This window comes from Manacus candei, unplaced genomic scaffold (assembly GCF_025592945.1).
Source record: "Manacus candei isolate 608988 ecotype Guabito, Panama unplaced genomic scaffold, ASM2559294v1 h1tg000033l, whole genome shotgun sequence".
Taxonomy (NCBI): domain Eukaryota; kingdom Metazoa; phylum Chordata; class Aves; order Passeriformes; family Pipridae; genus Manacus; species Manacus candei.
The window spans coordinates 6,683,379-6,702,868 of NW_026138081.1; the positions used below are offsets into that span (position 1 = coordinate 6,683,379).

Sequence of the window (19,490 nt, forward strand, 5' to 3'; positions counted from 1 at the left end):
TTCAAATTCCCTCTTCAAGAAAGACTGGCCCAGCAAAATTCAAGTGTGAGATTTTAGGGAACAGCTATTTTCTTATTCAGAAACAGTGAATGGTATTAAGCAACCATTTGGTCCCTGCTCCAGCTACAAGGAATCAGCCATATAAGAAGTACACTGCATTGCTTGAGACACAAAGAATTAAATACTGTTCACAAAAAAAAAAGACAATGGATATAGCAAAATAACTGGTAGATGAACCACCTTGTAGATATGTGATTTTACTGACTTTGTGAACAGAAAAAACAGTATAATTTCCATGAGCTCTCTTTCATAAATTTTCTCCATTATCAAGAAAGATGGGAGCCACCAAAAAGGTTTCATTGTTTTAGTTTAGAGATTAGTGTGTGGTTGCACCTTAATCACTTTCATCACACATCAGTCACAGCATTGCAGACCCCTATGAATGACTCAAGTGGATCAGAATTTGTACAAGGATAATGTTTAAGGGAACTGACTTTGCACAATTTAGGTTATGTGCTGATCTACTTGTTCTATCACACTAAGAAGTCAAGGCAATTAATGTATTTGTGTTACATTCTGATATAATCACTATAGCAATGTTTAAATAGCAATAAAATATAGATCTATCTCACTGTGCCATATCAGGACAATGCTGAAATTAGTTATATTGTAATATAACAATCAAGGAGAAGAACAATGATCTTCCAAGATGGCACCACAGCCCTCGCGAACTTCCCCTTTCTATTATTACGAAGCAATCATATACACAATAAAAGGTCCGTGTCCCTGACAGCACAGCATTTGTAAGGATGCCCCTGAAGAAAACCAAAGGGGTTGCCATTGATCCTCTGGTGACCAGTCAGTATCATTTCAGAATATCCTCAGAGGTCACAACAACTGCAGAAGGCAATTTGTCATTGAGAGTCTAGTCCTTCTCCCATTGAATGTAGTAATAGACTTTCTATGAATTTCAGCAGGAGCATAAAAAGGCCATTTCCCTGGCATGAAAACATTGCACATCGCATTTCAGCCACAAAGCAACAGACATCTTTCAATGACTACAGTACAGAAGGAGCAGCAGCCATACTGAATTTCAAGGCCTCTTTGGTTTTCAGATTTCCATATGATTGTCTTATCACCACTAGTATCACCACTGTACAAAAATACCACAACTGAAAACTTGGACCAAAGCTAGAATATGCAGTTGTTAAAAGTCTCGTATTCCCTCTACCATTGCCACCACCTCCTACATGAGCTATAAATAACTGTTCAACTGGTATAAAATTTCCCAAAAAAGACAAAGAGAAAAAAAAGAAAGAAAAGAAGGAAGAAAACAACAACCCAGAAATAAAGACAACTCAGAATGGGAAAGACACAATTGCCTACATTTAAAAAGAGAGAAGGGAAGAAAAGGGAGAAATAAAAACCTCTTTAAACAAAACTAATGATAGTCATCTTGTAAGAGGATAATTCTTGACAGCTACCCCCACCCCTACCCTATAATTTCCTCCCTCTTTCTTTTTTGGATGAAGAAATGCATGAAATGTGTAATCAATGGAAATGCTTGTCATGCAACTTTCATAAACCTTGTAAGTAATTCATAGTTGTAATTGTAGCATTTGAAGACAGAAACCATTCTTTAACATTGTCATAGGATTTTCTCCTTCCGTGTGAAGAACAACTAATATATGTACCAATGTTCCCAAAAGCCAATAAATACATTGAAACTTTATTATTTCATAAGACCCCATTAGCTTAAAAATGTGAATCCAACAATAGGTTTTATGACAGAAAATTTCCCAGTCATCCTTTCCCACAAACACAGAGAAGAGGTAAGATTTCATTTTCTATCCCTTTCCAAATGTGCTGCCTTTCTTCAAAATCTTCAGAAGGTGCAAAAACAAATCACACAAGTGCCTTTGTACAAGAAAGATACAAGAAGGAGTCACTTACCAGAGCGCCCACAGTCTGAGCACGATACAAGTTCCTCAGGCCGACCACTTTTTTTGTTCATATTGGAGCCTCCGAGGCAGAAGTCACAGTAGTTATTGGGAATGATGACCCCATCTGGTCCTTTCTGGGCTGCAGTCAGGTTAGAAATCAGATTTACTCAAAGAGCACTCATTTGGACATTTCCCCCTTCTACTTGATATGATGTTAGCTCAGTGAGTTTGCAGGCCACTGTCTTCCCAAAACATTGTCAATCAGAACAAAAAATGAACTGCATAAACCACCTCCATTTTAAGTACACCTGCTATTGTATCTCTTTTTGCCTGAAATGCCCTTCACCACTTCCTTTATAATCCCAGCCAGGCTTCTCTCTCACAAGGACATGCTTCCAGATATGTCTTAACAGTTCAGGGACCCTGTAACACGTACAGGCATAGAGACAACCTCTAATGCAGAATCAGACCTATGCTGTCAGTAAGCCAAGCCTGGTTTTCGGGCAGCACTCATCATTGTAAACCCACAAAATACAAATTCAGAACGGAAAAATACAATCTCCAAAACTCAAAAACCAACAGCAGGGAGACTGCGGGGACAGGAACCCTTACTGGTTTTATTTCAAGCAGGTTTTTAGGGAGCTACATCTCTACGTGGCAAGGTGTCCTTAGTCAAAAAGTTGGTCGAAATGCTCATGAATATTCACAGGCAAAGCCATTTGGGGTGTTTTGTCAAAGGCTTAAGCCACCTGCAGCAGTCATGTCCCCTGGGATTAGCAGGGAGGGCAGCAGATCCAGCACTACCCCAGCACCCAGCACAGGTGCAGAGTCAGCCTGGGGCAGACGTCCCAGCCAACAGAGTTAAAAACTCTTTCAGTCAAGAAAAAAAGGAGGGAGGTTATATATTCTTATTTTTCAGCTGGGAATATTGGAAAGGAGCAAACACACATTGGTCTTAAGTAGAGGAGGGGACAGATCCCCTAGGAAAGAGAGAAGGGCAGAGGTCTTTTGCATTCCTCTGAGTTGACCAGAACAGAAATGTGCTTTTTTTCTTGCTCACAACTGCCATTTTTCTCCTCTGCTCTCCAGAGAGGGAAAACTTCTTGTTCCTGTACAGTCTAACTAGGAACTGGGGAAGGGACAAGGGAGTGGAGGGAATGATTTGCTTTTGTTTCTTCTCTTTGAACTTAAAAAATCCAGTAGAATACCTAGCCTAAGCCTACCCCATGAAGATTTCTACAAACTAAAAAATTAAGAACTTTAAACTGTATCATCTATATTTAATTATCTTTTTAATGCATATTTTATAACTTGAAGATTTTTAACAGATGTTTTGACAGCCTTTATTAATGGTCTTTTTGTCCACATTCAAATTTCCCCCAAAGAACAATGACACTCTAAAGGGCTTCTGGTAACAGTCCAAGACATACACTTAAAATTAAAATTTCCTCCAAGTTCAATCTGTTTTTCTGGTTTGGTGCATCTATTTATTAATTTATTTCCAGCTGTTGATTAGCTGAACTTTTTGGAGTTCGGTAACTGAAAGATTGCAGGAAAGGTGGAAGTAAGAAGAAAATTAAAACTCATAAGGCTGCAAATACAGCAATATCTTCCTGCATGGTCACTGAGTCCCTGAAAGTATTTACTAAACAATGGATTTTGCTCTGGAATGGTCCTAGTTAACAGATCCATAGCTCTCTCAAAAACAGAGAGAAGCTTGCAGTGTTGGATTAGTATTTTGCCTGTTCACAGAGAGGCATTTAGTATGTGCATGCAAGATAAGCAAAAAAAGAACAGAAACCAGGTGGAAGCCCAGTCACCAGCTCATTTTAAGAGCTGTAACAAAATGATCATAAAGTTGCTGCTTGTACATATTTTGTATATAAAAAGCAGATCTCCCTAGCATTTCTTTTTCCCACTGCAGCCACATTTCGAAAAAGTTAAGTAATTACATCTTTATATTATTCTGCATCTACAGACAGGCCATGTGCAATGCAAACTCAGCAAGCTCAGCATTCACTGACTTTTTTGGGTTATTGTTCCTTATTACATTACTTCACCTTTCATCCAAGTGTCTTAAAGCCCCTTACAGACACTAAGATCTTGTTATTAACCTTCGGTGAGGTCAAAAGCCTCTTTTGCCATTGACTCTAACCAAAGTGTTCTGGACTCTAATTAAGTCTTGTGGTGAGGTCACATTGCATTTTAAAGATGAAAGACTTGGAGGTAGAGTGGTGAACTGGCTTACTCACAAACACACAACAATTCTGTGGTGAGGCCACAAATAAAAACAAGCATTTGGGGTGACAGCCAGCAGACTTAGGAAAGAGCTCCACTTCTGCCACTGCTCATAATGGTATAATTGACTTAACACTCTGCATATACTGACTTAATTTTTTTCAGTGTGGATTATGACCCTAAGATCCACTGACTATCAAACTGGAAATGGAAAGGGGGACTTTGTGAAAATACAAACACTCAATTTGTCTGTGGTGTGTGGGAGAGGTGAAGGGTATTTGCTGACTATGGTGAAGCTGAAGGGATTCTCCAAGGCTGTTGGCAAGGGAATAAGCATGGTTTTGATTGCCTCTTTTCTTTTTTCTTTTCTTTTTTCTTTTCTTTTCTTTTCTTTTCTTTTCTTTCTTTTCTTTTCTTTTCTTTTCTTTTCTTTTCTTTTCTTTTCTTTTCTTTTCTTTTCTTTTCTTTTCTTTTCTTTTCTTTTCTTTTCTTTTCTTTTCTTTTCTTTTCTTTTCTTTTCTTTTCTTTTCTTTTCTTTTCTTCTTTTCTCTTTTCTATGCTTTTCTTTTTTCCATTCTTTTCTTCCAATTTAATTACATTTTAATGTGAGTGCCTATGTGGTTACTTATTGCTCATCACTTACAAATATGGACCTGGCCTACACAGATAGAGTGTGATAGAGATACCAGACATGAAAAGTAATACACAGATGAGAAATCCCTGAAGTTACATCAATGATATCTTAAATTATGTATCTCTGGAGCCAAATAAGTCAAGCAATTCTATTTTCTTCAATTTTTTTTTTTGTTCTAACAGGTGTAAAAACTAGAATCAAATGTGACATAAGCTTATTTTGTTGATCAGTACCATACAGTGAACTAAGCCATAGGCTAAATCACAGAAGGTTTGAGAATAAAGAGATTTTCAGATGATAGTAAGCAGAGTTCCTACTTTCAAAGGATTTTTTTTTATGTCCTTGGAGTTTCTAGTTCTATTTTACTCTTGTTCACAAATGATGAAGGAAACAAAGCAAAGGTGGCAGGATTTAAGGTGCAGTAGTCATGAAAAGGGTATGATTCACAGAAAGCCAACCCTAATCCCACCACTTAATCAATAAAATTACCTACAAAACTAACTATGGGAATGAATCCACAAGTGAAAGCAATTGAATTTCTAGAGATGTTGCTGCTTTTCATCTGAGACATAATAATTATCTAAGCATCCACTTTTTGCACAAGTTAATCACCAAGTAGAAGGTGTTAGCATAAGCCAGACAAATAGCTCAGCTAGCAAGAAGTAACTCTTTAGCAGTGAGCTGAATCATTTTGATCAGATGACTGCCACTAGGGATTCTGTCAAAAAAATGTTCAGCCAGAATCAGAAACTGTTTTAAAGCAAAGGCTTGAAAACCAACCACGGTCTTGTCCTAACTTACTCAAAACTCCTCTTTTACATTGCAAACTGCAACAACAGATCAAAAGCTGTGAGGAACTTTGAGGCGTACTGCCTGAGCTAAGGTGTGCTCATAGGGCATGTATTTAAATCAGTGCCTCTTGCTATTTCAACTCAGTGTCGCTTCTGTTTCATCAAAGGCCTTGTCTTCATCTACACCTGTCCCAAAATAAATACAGTATACAATTTTTTTAAAATACTTTAAAACTTTTAAAAATTAATTAAGGAGAGACATGGAAAGATCTGCACAGTTCAAATAATAGTTTCTTTGAACCTGAAAGGTGATTCATGGGAAGACAGGATGCAGACTGAGAATAAAGTCAATATTTCCAAATAAATTTGGTATGCATTTATTCTGAAATATTTTTTTTCTTCCTAGCCTAATCAAGTTCATTTTAAACTATAACAAGTTAAGCAGCATAAAGAACTACTTAAAATATGGTACCATCATTCACAGGAGTCTTTTTGCAAAGTAAGTTCTGTAAATTAAATAAGGTCTGTAGTATATCACACAGTAACTTTGTTCTGTAGACAAAACTTGAAAAACTAAACAAATCAACTGAGTTTAAATATATAAAATAACTTCTGTGCCTTCTTGATTTTGAAAGCAGGGGCTTTACACAGCTTCCCTTTATCCCTCCCAAGTAATCAAAAAACCTGTAAGTTATGTTCCTCATGGTTTCAGTTTAATAATCAAACCAAATCACAGTCACATATATTTTTTCAGCCTGTAGGTAATAGAACATAATGCTTAACCATAATTTAAGCAGTGCATCTAGGTTTGGCAGCATATTATCCCTATTTTTTATCATATCCACATTACTGGGAAGGCAGCAGAGAGCGTGTGGAGTGCACGCCTTGCTGTTCAGGTGGGGGGCTGTGCATCATTTATTTAAATGACTACAGTGAATTAGCTACAGTCAGACATGTATGCACTTCCAAAGGGATTTTTTCTAGCACGTTTTGTCCAGCTCTTACCTGCTGCTTCTGAGTTTCATCCAAAACCAATAAAGTCCACTGTAAGTTTTCAATTCAATTCAAAAGGCTTCAAATCAGGCCATTTACTCTGTTAGCAAAAAGGATCTTTAGACAACAATTGAGACCACAGGACCCAACGTGTAGGCCTGAATCAAGTCAATGCATTCACCGTGGAGGAAAAGGGGTGGATTTGCTTTTTTTGTTGGTGTTTTTATTTTGTTTAATTTACAAGACTCTTTGTCTGAGATAGTGCCAGTTTTCCTTTCCAACTCTTCCCTTTTTCTTCCTGTAAAAGGGCACGTCCAATGTTGGCTGCCTGAGCAGCAGAATGCTAGCCAAGAGTCTGCGCCCCTGCGCCTGCAGTCATCAAGCCCCCTGGAGGCCTTGGTGACATATAATCCCAACCTATGGTTCCATGTGCCTCTCCTTGCCACCTCCCATCACTGCCAGTTCCTCCCTGGCAGGCCTGGCCTGTCTCCATGGTGACCAGTGGGCTCGGCTGGCTGTCGCTGGCCTTGCCACCTGCTATTGCCTTGTCTCTCAAGTGTAAGGAATAGCAGCGCAGCCCCTCCATTTGCTGCTCAGAATGCCTCAGTGGAGAGGCAGGCTCACGCGAGAAATTAGAGTGATAATTATATTTAAAAATGGCTTTATGAGAAGGCAAAAGAAAAGCAGCACTTGGACTGTGGCTTTCCTTGATGGAAGAGAAGGGAGGTGGCTGGTTGGGCGTGCATCCCCTTCTGCCCCCCTCACTGCTGGGGTGCAGTGAGCAATGGTGGGGGCAGAGAGGTGGACTGGGAGCTGCTTCCGTGCTTAGGGTTAGACCCTGCCCTGGGAAGGAACAATAAAAGAAGAATGCATCTATAACTGATGGTGTGGTGAGGAACGGGCCATGTACAGCTGAAGTGCACTCCAGGTTCTTGCTGTCTTACACATATGCAGCCAGGCAGGGATATGCACGGCCATTTCTGCAGACTCCTTGTCGGTGAATTAAGTGTATGTTTTTTTCATTGCAGTTTTCCAGGAAAAAGTGTAAATCAAAATGAATGACAGGAAATGGCCAGTCAGTCTGGGCATGTTTACTCTGTCATTAACACCAAGATAAGCATGTTGGCTGACCCTAAACTGGGAAGTGTTGGGGCATTTGATACAGGACCCTGCAGCAGGCTGCTGTGGCACATCTGTGGATGTGGTACTGTTTGCAACTGAACAAGCTCTGAACTTGGGTGTAACACTGGGAAACGGCTGCTGTTCTGTTCCCAGAGTCATGCTGTTCAGCCTGCACAGCCTGATGGGCCTCCACTAGCTCCAGCTCCCCATGCTGCACTCCCCTGCACAGCATGGGCATACCCTTTGCTGGCAGCCGGAGAAGCAGGCTATGCTACTGAGAGGTGCTGCAAACCACCCACCCAGAGTATAGCCAGTTCTCCCTAGTAACTGGATTTTCTCCTTTTTTGAGTTAGCCAGTAGTGTGGAGATAGAAGAAGCTGTTGCCTTTGCACAGTTTTTAGCAACTCTGACAGGTTTGCCTTTCCTACAGCCCCTGCTCACAGAGAAGAACAGCCAAGGAACACTACAAGAAGTGCTAGGAGAAGGAGGTACATCTGTAAGAGTCATAGTAAGCCTCTGAATGTGAGGAAAAAAAGATCATTTGATCGTGTGTTTTACAGGAATCGATATGGTCCTTAAGTTGAACAGCTAATGAAAGAACTGGGAGGTGAGCTATCTAGCTGGAAGGCACAGATAGGAAAATATACCATCAACTGATTGGATTCAGTACAATTGGGGAATTAGTGTTCCTCTACCATAAGGCAGCACTTCATAGGAATGTCTGTGCACTGATCTTATAGAGTCTTCTGTAGGAATACATAAAGCAGGAACCAAAACCCCACTGCTCACGGTAAATCATTGCAACTGTCTAGTGCCTCATGATGATAAACAGTAGGAGATGCAGAATAGGAAGACAGACAAAAGAGTCTGACATGTTAACATACAGATTTCCTGACTTTGAGGGGTACCTCTCCTGAGACTTGGCTTCTGGCCACGGAAATGCATCATTATCATCAGCAAAGGGAATATATCCCTCTTCAAGGAGGGATTATAATGCCATTATACAGCCTGGTCCAGCAGCATCACTCAGTATTCACGTGAGAGTAGCCAGTGTCCTGAATTGGGTCCCTGCACTGTCTTGTAGGCTTTTGATCTGGAAGTTACTCACTGGAGGAGTGTGAGAAGGCATAGAGCATCTATTCAGTTCAAATTCAGCCAAATAATTTGTTTTCCAGTTGGTTCAAATTTGACATGGAGGAGAAAAAAAAAGGTAGAAAAAGCAAGGAGATAGTGGAAAAAGGAAAAAAAAATATAAATACATAAATTATACCATTCCGTCTCAAGAGCTGATGTGCTGTTGAAGCAACACATGGTTTTTAAAACTAATTAGTCAGATTGAAAATATTTACCAGGAACTACTGAGAAGAACTCAGTGCTTCTCTTCAATGACAGTTGTGTATCAAAAGCAACATTTTAATTTTAGTCCCTGTCCAGGCACTATATAAAAGAAACATCAAAATAACAAAAAGCCTACACCAAGACTCCAAACAAAAAAACAAAAAGTCCTATAGGTCCCTGTACATGGGAGACAAGTTTGGGATTTTCCACTATTTCATAACGCTAAACAACTGATCTATTTTTTTCCTTGGCATCCCAAAATACTTGCACAAAAGTCTGAGTAATTTACAGCTGCAAACACGGTTTGAGAGAAATCTTTACACAGTTCCAAACTCTCCAATCACTAACATTTCTTTTAGTATTCTGAGTCTTTTTCCTTATGAAAACAAGCTCTGAAAAGATAGAAAATTCAAACAGAAAAAACTCAGATTAAATTAATAAGTCAACTCAAGGTAATGTACATATTTTCACTGAAAAGCACCTGCCGCAGGGTATCTTGTTGCAAGGTGGGCATTGATGCATCCTTGCATTCAGAAGTAGCTCCTACCATGGCCCCAGCAAGGATCAGCACTGAGGCAGGGAAAAAGTAGGCCTGATGTAGCTTTTCAAATTGATGCTGCTTGTGGAGAGGAACAAACAGCTCACCTCCAACTGAGGGGCTGACTCTCGTCATTTATTCATGGCCAGCCCCCTGCCTGGATGGAAATAAAAATGTTTCAAAGATGACTGTGTGGGGGAGCTGGAGGACAGCTTGGAGGCACACTGAGGTTAGCACATTAATTTTTTATCTCTGGGGACTGGGTATCCAATTATGCTTAGAGTACACAAACAACTTTGGCTGGTCCCTCCAGCAGAGATTTATCCACATAATAAAATCTGTGATGGAACTGGGCACAACAGGCTGATGCCACAAAATAATGTACACAGATGGTTTTGCAGGTCAGATGCTCAAGCTAACAGAGGGGTAGAAGGGCACAGGACTGCATTTTCATTAACTACATGTATTGCAGGATGGACCAAACTGCACTCGGCAGCAAGGCCAGCAACAGCCTGCACAATGTACTTTATTTAGGACTGTCTTATGCTTGTGGGCATAAGATCCTGTTCAGTTGTTTACTGCACAGCTGCCTGCAACCAACGTTTCACTTAGCAAAATGCCACTGAAAACTCTTCCCCTTTAAAGGAAAGGAAGTTTTTCTCCATGTAGACACACTATCCTCTTCTCCCAGGAATTAAGGAAGAGCATTTATACTAGTATGCTCATTCACGGACACATTTGAATAGATAGAAGTCTAATGTAATTCCTTTATCAGAATTGTCTCAAAATTTGTGAGCATCAGCTGCCCCCAGAGCTGGCCTGTACCCATGGAGTGAGATGGAATAAAAGAGCAGATGTTTTGTGGCAGGCTTGGATGCACCCTGAGCTCACAAATCTCATGCTCTCAGTGCCAACATGCAGAGGAAAAGTCAGCAGAGAAAAAGTCTGAGAATGGTATGGGATCATTTATTTTTATCAGTGGAGTTGAGGAAGGAGGAAGTTGACTTTTTTAAGAGTTTTATATAATTCCCTTTTTACACTTCCATACTCAGGTAAAAACATCAGAGTAGGTCAAAAATAAATGCTTGTGTAGGCAGAGGCACGACTAGACACTAAGGAAGGGCTATTTATCTGTGTCAAAGCATACAAACAAAGCAATTAAAGCTCAAACAAGGTTCAGACTAAGGTGTTTTAGGAAAGACAAAGGCCACAGAAAAGGGCTGAACTGTCTTCAGGTTGCAGTGGGTAACCTAGTGGTGAAGAAGAAGGACAGAAAGAGAGAGAGATGTAAAAAGAGGTAAATAAACAAACCTTCTACAACAATCAAGGACAGTGAGATGTGCCAAGGAGGTGACTTGGGTGTTCTTAGATACACACCTATTCAGTGATTTTAAGTAGGTTCCTCCTATCTACATCTCTTTTCCAATCTCTAGATAATTTTCTGACCTACTCAAATTGGTCTGTGCATGAGAAGATGAGAAAGGACTGAGTGTCCAGAAAGACAAGAGGCTTTCAGCTCTTGAGCTGGTACCATGAGGGCATCAATAGCTGAATCGTGCAGAAGCTCTGCTCCCTCCTGCATCACGACAGCTGCTGTTACCACAGGATCTGCAAGGAGTGGAAGCTGAAGAGGAGTCGCTGGTACAAAGGAAGGAAGTTTATGCTGCAGCTGCTCGCCTGAACTTTACTGACCCAGTGCTCACGTCCTACTGCATGGTAAATTTCAAATGGCTGGTTTGAATTTCCCTTGCCTTTTCTAAATCAGGCTGTTCATATCTCTGACACACTGCTAAGCAAATAACCAGGTCCTACTCTATACCATATCTGGTCCTCCTGTACAATGGGTTGTGGATTAGCTGTTTGGATTAACATCCCCCCCACCTTCCCTCCCTCTTGGCCCCCCCTCAAGCTTCAAGCCCATGCAGAGAGGACTCTTGAAGCTCGAAACCTACAATGCTGCAGACCTGTCAAATCTAATTCATAACACATGCCTAGCAGTTCTTAGGGGAGAGGAAAGATCTGATGCCCTGGTTCCCCACCATCCCCCTGTATGAAGGGACCGTAAATGACGCAAATTAGCGATGTGGACAATTAGCATTCACATGGAAGATAAACAGAAACATAAATTAAATATCGCTCAGTGAAAGAGCAAAGATGCAAGATCTGAGCTTAAGGCTGTAAACAAACAGGCAAAAAGGAACAGCCCCTGTGACAGCTAAGCCATGTGGGAGTGTTACCTTCCAGCATCTGAGAATTTCCCCAGGGCTGATCTGCACGTTTGCATGGCTGTTGCCCATACCTCACTGGCTCCCAGCTCGTTGTTAAGCAGACTCTTTCCACTCAGGAATCTGGGCTTCAGAGTAGTTTACCCCAATGGCTCTGAACTTCTTCCTGTTTTTGGATCTGTGCATCAGCAGCTTCCCTCTGCCACATGTACCACACAAGAGCTCTGGGGGAACACAAACCTGAGCAGCTCTTGCTCTACCCCTTCCCACAGTGTAGACGCCTCTTTTTTTCCATGGGCCAAAGCCAGCTGCTCCTAACCTTACCATAGCTTTTCTAGCTCTTCTTGCTAACTTCTATAATTTCCTAAGCACCAGAGACACAAGGACCAAGATTGTCCTTGGCATCTATGACAAGCTGAGGGGCAGGGGTCATTACCGTTCTTTGTTTGGGCATCCATGCAAGGCCATTATCAATATTAATTCAATACAGCTTTGCAATATGCCTCTCAGATATGCAAATATTACTGACTATTGCAGGCACAGGAAAAAACAAACAAACAATCAAAAACCCCCAGAGCTGATGTAAATGCTAAGTAAACAAATGCTACTGGCTGAACACTGACATTCCCCAGCCTGCCTAAGCAGTCACTCTTAGTGCATTGACAGTTCAAGTTTATCAACAGCTGGAGGAGTCAAACTTACTTTTGCTGTGAATCTACAAAACATGTGAATAACTAAAAGGTAGAGCATAAAAGTGACAGAAACATAGGGATTGCCAAGTGGCATCATACTAAATAGTCCTTCAAGCTCAAACAGTGGCTAGTAGCAGATGCTTTGGAGAAAGGAAACCCCCTCCCACACCTCCCTGGGGACAATTATCAATTATCCTGCTCAGAAAGAAAATGTTTTCCTACTTCCATATTTCTTGTAGTTCTTCTTAATGTATTAGAAACTGTTTCCCCGAATATTTTTCCCTATAAGCATTTCATTGCTTTACTACTTTGAACTAAAATGATACAGATCACATGCTTTTGAAAGTGAACAAAGCTACCTACACAACTCCCAAGGTGACAGCAAACATCACAAAGCATTGCACACTGGCAAACTGAGAAACGGGATTAGAGACTTGGAAAAATCAGTAATAGAACACAGTCTCCTTGACTTCCTGTTCCTTGCCTAAGAAGCACAGGAAGGACAGTCAAATAGGGTGATGGACCTTATGCTCACATCGAGCATATGTGATTCATCATATATAAATTTGGTCCACTAAGATTCCTTTCAGCCTTGTACCAGTGTGGGGAATTGAGGCGCATTAACTCTTCTCTCCTCTCATGTTCCAGCTCTCCTCCTTGCTGATCAATACTGATATGGTTTCATAGATTTTCCCAAACTGTAACTAAGAAGCAGCTTCTGGTGAAGTTGAGGGTAAGCTGTTTGGGGAGCAGATGAAGGAATAAGGGACAAAGGTGCTGCTAGTTTCATACCTAAAATCTGAGACATTGGCAAATGTCTCTTATTCAAAGGCAAAACAAAGTCAACCCCCTCAAACTATTGGATGTGTATTTCCTTGACAACCCTGCTAAGAGCCACTGGGAGGCTGCTTGATGATGGGCAGGTTGGGCATCTCTTCTTTCCCCCCCCTCCCGCCCCTTGCCACTTCCTTCCCACAGGAGCAGTAATGGGAAAGTGACTTGCTGCAGAGATAATGCTGGATTTGAAATGAATTTCTGACTGCTGAGCCAGCACCCATGTGAGCTGTGGCTGATTAGCTCCAAGCAGCCAGGTCCCAATCACTCACAACTGAGCCAGGCAATAATGCCAGCCTCTGCAAGGCAAAGACAGGGTAGAGGCAACATACCTGAAAAGGATCTCAAAGGTAAAGGGAAAATCCTACTCACGTTTGTGGTTTTCATTTCTGTGGACAGGGGAAGAGCGGGTCTCCTGCTCACGGGCTTCATCACCCTCTTCGCTGGCGAGGTGGGTGTGAGCATAGTGGTAGCTCAGCCCAGGCCTGTTCTTGTAGCGTTTGCCACAGACTGGGAGGAAAGGAGATATGAGGGAGGGGAAGACAAAATGGAAACATCAGTATGATCCACAACCATAGCAGCATCCTCTCAAATAATGCTCCCTTTTCCTCTGAGAACAGCACCACACACTCCATGCACCTGCCCAAAACTCTTCCCACCAGCACTGGTGGAAGATGACAGAGGGCAGCTCTGCAGCCAGAGGTCCCTGAACAAGCTTTCTTCCCACCTTGTTGCCAGCAGTTCATTCCTACAGGCCTAGGCAAATGCACATTCAATCCCTGCAGCTCATACAGCCCTAATCCTCTCTGCTAAGATTGCTAACAAGACTGCACATAAAATTTAATGAAATGCCAGTTCCAATGTTGGTGCTGCACAATGCACAGCAATGGGAACAAGACTGAGAAGAAAGGACATTATTTTCTTCATTACTGATCTCTGAAAAAAAAGGAAAAGGAGTTTTTTAAAAACTTTCTCTAAAAGGTTAATAAATAGCTTTATTCAGATTCCTAGTCAAGATAAGGAGATGGAAATCATTCACAGTTTCTTGCTAAAGGAACATGTGGTAGTGATACTTCTTTGCCCAGGTAAACTTCATATTCAGCATCTCAATAAATAGTACAATATGTGACAGAGAATCCTACTTCTGAAATTTTGTTTATTGTAGGACTAAGTCAACAGATATTAAGAACAGGATCAAACAACTCAGGGTGATGAAAGGTCTACATTTTCACAGGGAATTCACCTCAAGGGCAAGCTACATCTTAAGATTCATTACATACAAGCTGAGTTTCTATGAAGTATTTAATTCATGTTATTTTCTCTAAGAGTTATCACTTTTCATCTCCAAAGCATTCTCCGAATGTCCATTTTCTTTTATACAGCTGTTTTGTCTACCAAATACAATTATTGCCATTTTAAATGATTGGAAAACGAAGCTTAGTGCCCTTTCTGCAAGTTTTTACTCCTAGTCACATTTTCAGTCATGTTACTACCTTCATTAACCTCAAGGATTTCGCACAGGAGTGAATGTCCTGTCCAGTAGTCTGTCCTGCATAATTTGCTTAGAAGGTCAAAGGAAGTAGTGTCAGAAGAGAGAACAGAACCATTTTGGTTTTAGACCCTTTGAAAAGAATCTCCAAGGGGGAAGGCACCATCCATTCCTAAAAACTTCATTCAGCCCCAGTATTGAAACCTGGGTCTGGGAAGGTCTGTGAAGGAACATCAAAAGGCTCCACAAATAAATTAAAAAAAAATACCCACCTCAATTATTCACTCACATATAAGTTAAAATTTGATTTTTATACCTTTCTGCTACTACTGACAAAAAGCCAACTGATGCTCCACATTCTGGAACAGATTATAGAAAATTGTAAATCAAAGCTTAGTACAATAACATATTTCATTCTCAGTATCTTCTAGCTGATTTGCAAAATCCCTCAGGGAAAACAGTTTGCCTTATTAGAAACATGTAAAACAACCTCATGATATGTATGAATATCTGGAATATTAGATACTTTTATCCCAGTTTTCTTCATTCTGCAAGGTGATGATCACAGTGGTCATAACAGGACAAAAGTTTTTTTCAAATGTAATATGTCCTTAGCCACAGATTTTTTGTCTTTGAATGCCTTTGATTTTAGAAACGAGAACTCCTGCAGAAGGGAGGAGGGAATGTTGAGGAGAAGTAAAATACCCATGTACATATGCACATCCATTCTTTGAAGCATCTGCCTTTGTTTCATATGTAAACCTAACTCTACTACCCAGCATTTTGAACAACTAGACTGTTGTTAGATGCATGCTCTCCCGAAAACATTAGTTCAGTCTCCCTTCTCCTACCACCATCCATGTTTTCTCCTAATGCATTCTGGAGAGTGAAACTACTCCTTCTTCTCTGTGGTCTTACAAGCAGTGGAACAGATGCTGACCAAGAGTCAAAACAAGATAGCCACAGTTCTGTATGACTTCATCTCCATTTTTTGAATAGTGGAAAAAGCTTAACACTACAGTAATCATCAAACGGGAGAGAGTTACAAAATGCTAACTGTTTAAATTATTTCAGACCAGTAGCCTCCTCTAATTACATACATGTTGCAGCATTTCTTAAAATGGAGAGAGATATTTACATTTTTAGCAGATTGAGGATCATATTAAGTATCCTACTCTATTCCCCTTACTTCTGTGTGTTTGAAGAAGAAAGTTAAAAAATTATTCCATTGCTATGAATTACCAATACTGTTCAAACACTTCTGTCAAATTATTTCCAGAACACTATCAGGTGATCAGTGCTATACTGACAACGGAAGAGGCACTTGCAATTAAATGTCTGCATGATACATAGTATCCAACTCTATCTTGCTCTTATATAGCTTGATCCTCCGTTAATGTAAGTGCAAAATCAGATAACTCTAACACCCAGTCCCATTCACCTATTAGAGAGAGTTTCAAACCAAAGATATTTCTAAAAGCCCTGCCAAACTTAATTTCATTCAACTCTACTTGAAAATATATGACCTGATGTGAATGCCATCTTAGGAACAAGATAGGTAAGTAAGCAATACAGCAGTGTGGATCAAATGCCACAAATGGGGAAGAGGGAGAGATTTTATTAGGCCACCAGACACTCTCCTATGATGAACGTTACTTTCCTTCCAACTTGAAGACTGAAATGAAGATATTACACAACTGTGTTATAGAGAAAAAACATAATTTGCAGACAGTATAATCACAAGCATTGGGTGTTTCATAAAAGACAGTTCTCTTCTAAGTTCTGGTCTGTAACAGCCTGCAATTCTTTGGATAAGCAAATTCCCACTCTGTTTACATTTCTCAGTAAGTAAAATTAATATAAAATATACTTCCCCTGTTAAAAAGGGGATTTGAAACCTATGACTTGAAAGACTTTCTCATCAAATATCTAATGGCTATGTTGCTGTCATTTTGAAATTGTTACACATTTGGTCTTTGGCAGCCTGTGAGCTATGTTCCAGCCAGCTCTCCACATACATTTTACACAATCTGTCACCAGTATGAGACAGAAGGAAACAATCCATGTTTTTAGTGGAAACAGGAAACTGGGGGAGTACATGCTGCCTTTTTTTTCTTTTTGGTCACTGAATCCTGTCCCCCTCATTGTCTTTCTTTGGTTTTCTCCTTTGCCTCCCGTTCTTTTTTCTCAGCTGGGCTTTATCAAATACTAAATCTTGAGTTAACTGCTGGCAGGCAGTCATTCCTCAAAGTTATCTTCCTATCCTACCATTCACTCTACTCCGAAAAAGAAAAAAATATTAGAAACATTTCTTGTTTTGTCCTGGTTTGGTAATGTGTTCTCCCCTGTTACAGCTGTGTCCACGCTCTGGCAATCTAGAGATCTCAAACACTAACAGTGCATTTTGACCTCTACTGATGGAAAGGTGTTATGTTTGTCCCTCTCTGGTCAGTACTATGCTATACATCCCTAGTATTAGAGCAGCTATTTAGTAATCCATTTTATAGAGAATTTTCTGTAGGTAGTAAACAGTCCTTGTTTCAGTGCCCCCAGAGGACAAGTCCCAGAATCTATCTGCAGAATTAAGATCAAAGTAATGTTGAACCCCAGTGCAAAACATGCACAGGTCAAGAATACATCTGTGCACATTTCAATAAATGGATTGCTATCAGGAGCAAAGGAGAAAACAAGTATCCTATATGAGAAGAAAATGTTCAGCTATCAGAGTCAACTCTGTTCCCCTCTTACCATGTGCTCTACTCAAGATCTGTGTTATTCAATATTTTTTAAAGAAAATTTAGAAAGTGTCCTTGTCTCTCTAATTTTGTCTTTTCTACCAATAATGAAGTCGATGGAAGCCAAGAATAGCAGCTATGGTGGGAGAGTTATTTGTTGGGTTCTTATGAACAGTAATCTTATTCTAGATCTTATTGCTTAACTACTTAGGGATTCACTAGAGAGGATAATACCAGGAGATGATTTAGGGCTTAAACTGCTAATAGTTTAAAGGGAAGTTGAAGTCATGATGGAGATTATGAGAAGCATGTAAAAATACAATGCTATAATAAAGGCACTTTCAAATCAGCTTGAAATTGTGAAATTTAACCAAAGGTCTGTCCTAAGCAGCAGCACTTAGTAGTGTTGGAATCATTCACAGTATCTGTAAGAATTAAGACAACAGATTAAGTGTCAGACAACTAGTAAAAATCAAGCTAAATCAGGATTTATCTGGTAGGTCTTTTGCATTCCAGGAAACCTTCCAGACAATCAATGACATGTTTGACAGGATCAGGACCATTTCAAGGAGATGACAAAGAAGACAGGTGAAGTTAGCAAGGAATATACTAGAGCTGTCATTTTTTGAACAAATACAATAAAATAGATCCTAAAGATTAGGCCTCAAGGAACTGCATTTGGCAAGTCATGCAAGAACAATGTAACATTTAACTGGGATTTTCTAAGGAAAATAAAAAAGAGGGATGCTCTGTACCAGTTGAAACTCAGTGGAATCTGTTCATGTTAAATCACTTAAGCTACCTGAAGACTTCAGCCTTTTGTTGGCAGAACCTAAAATATGTTTAGTAGAGAAAGGGGATGGGGAAGAAAAAGACTAATCTTAAAATAATGACATTTTCATGCCCCGTTGAATGATGAACCTACAGAAAAAGCAGGAGGATGTTTCAAGCTATAGTGATTTGGATGTAGAGTCAAGCATTTTTAAAAACAAATCCATGTTCTGAATAATTATTAGTAATTCAATGACAAGTTCAAAGTGTTCATTTAGGGACCAAGCCTTAGATGATCTATAGGCACAACACAAGCAGATAGGCTCTTATTTGGTTATTTAGGGAAAACAGTTTAGTTTTAGCTCCAGCTGAAATCAGGGAGAATTAGGAGCTCAATTTTTTGAAACCTTCACAAGGCACCTTAATACATCTTTAAGCACCTGAAAGACTCCTGTTTGGAGACAATGCTTGCCTATGGTTTTATCATTAATATGAAGGGTGGAATAGAGAGTGAAAGAATCAAACATGCACAGAATGGATTGTTGGCCAAAATACTGGAATAATAATAAAAATATATTATATGAGATTTGTTGATCAAATAATTCTTTCAAACAGTAATTTAATTAATATCGACACCTAGTATCAATAAATAAAACACAGTATAAACAGGACAAAGCAGCATAATGAGGAGACTTAACATGATAATCTGCCTGAGCAGAAACAGGTTGAACAGGGAAGGAACAAGAAGCTATAACAAATGGTATATTAAATATGAATACACATGGTGGATAAGGATGAAAACTCCTTTGCCATTGAAACATGACACAGCACTGGAGAGGAGCATCTTGCACTGAAGAAGGTTTTACTAAACAACCTGTTAGGTTAGCCATCTCTACCTCTCATAGACACATAACAGAGCAAGTTGCATAAATCCAATTTCTTTAAGTAATTGTAAGTACATGTAAATGTATCAACCACTCCTCTTCTGAAGTGCTTGTATCCTCAGAACAGTGCATTCAACTTAGTTTTGGCCACCACTACTTAAAAAACACCCTTTGTGTTTTTGCAGATAAAAGAAACAAGCTTAGTAAAAGAGCTGATGAAAGCACAGCTGGAAGAAGTCCCAGTAACTGTTTACAGAAGTAGA

The 19,490-nt window shown here is 39.9% G+C and overlaps 1 protein-coding gene across 10 annotated transcripts in view; it reads right to left on the reverse strand.

Annotated features, from left to right (window-relative positions):
- The window catches only part of DPF3 (double PHD fingers 3), a 170,539-nt gene that overhangs the window by 39,901 nt on the left and 111,148 nt on the right, over positions 1–19,490 (reverse strand). For all 10 annotated transcript variants that reach the window (XR_007905173.1, XR_007905172.1, XM_051791585.1 and 7 more), the window contains 2 exons: positions 13,721–13,858; positions 1,954–2,082 (listed from right to left, as the gene is read on the reverse strand). Coding sequence is in view for 8 of the 10 variants with exons in the window: in XM_051791585.1 (XP_051647545.1) it covers positions 1,954–2,082; positions 13,721–13,858 (267 nt within the window). In the remaining 2 variants the exon portion in view is untranslated. The remainder of the gene's footprint in view (positions 1–1,953; positions 2,083–13,720; positions 13,859–19,490) is intronic.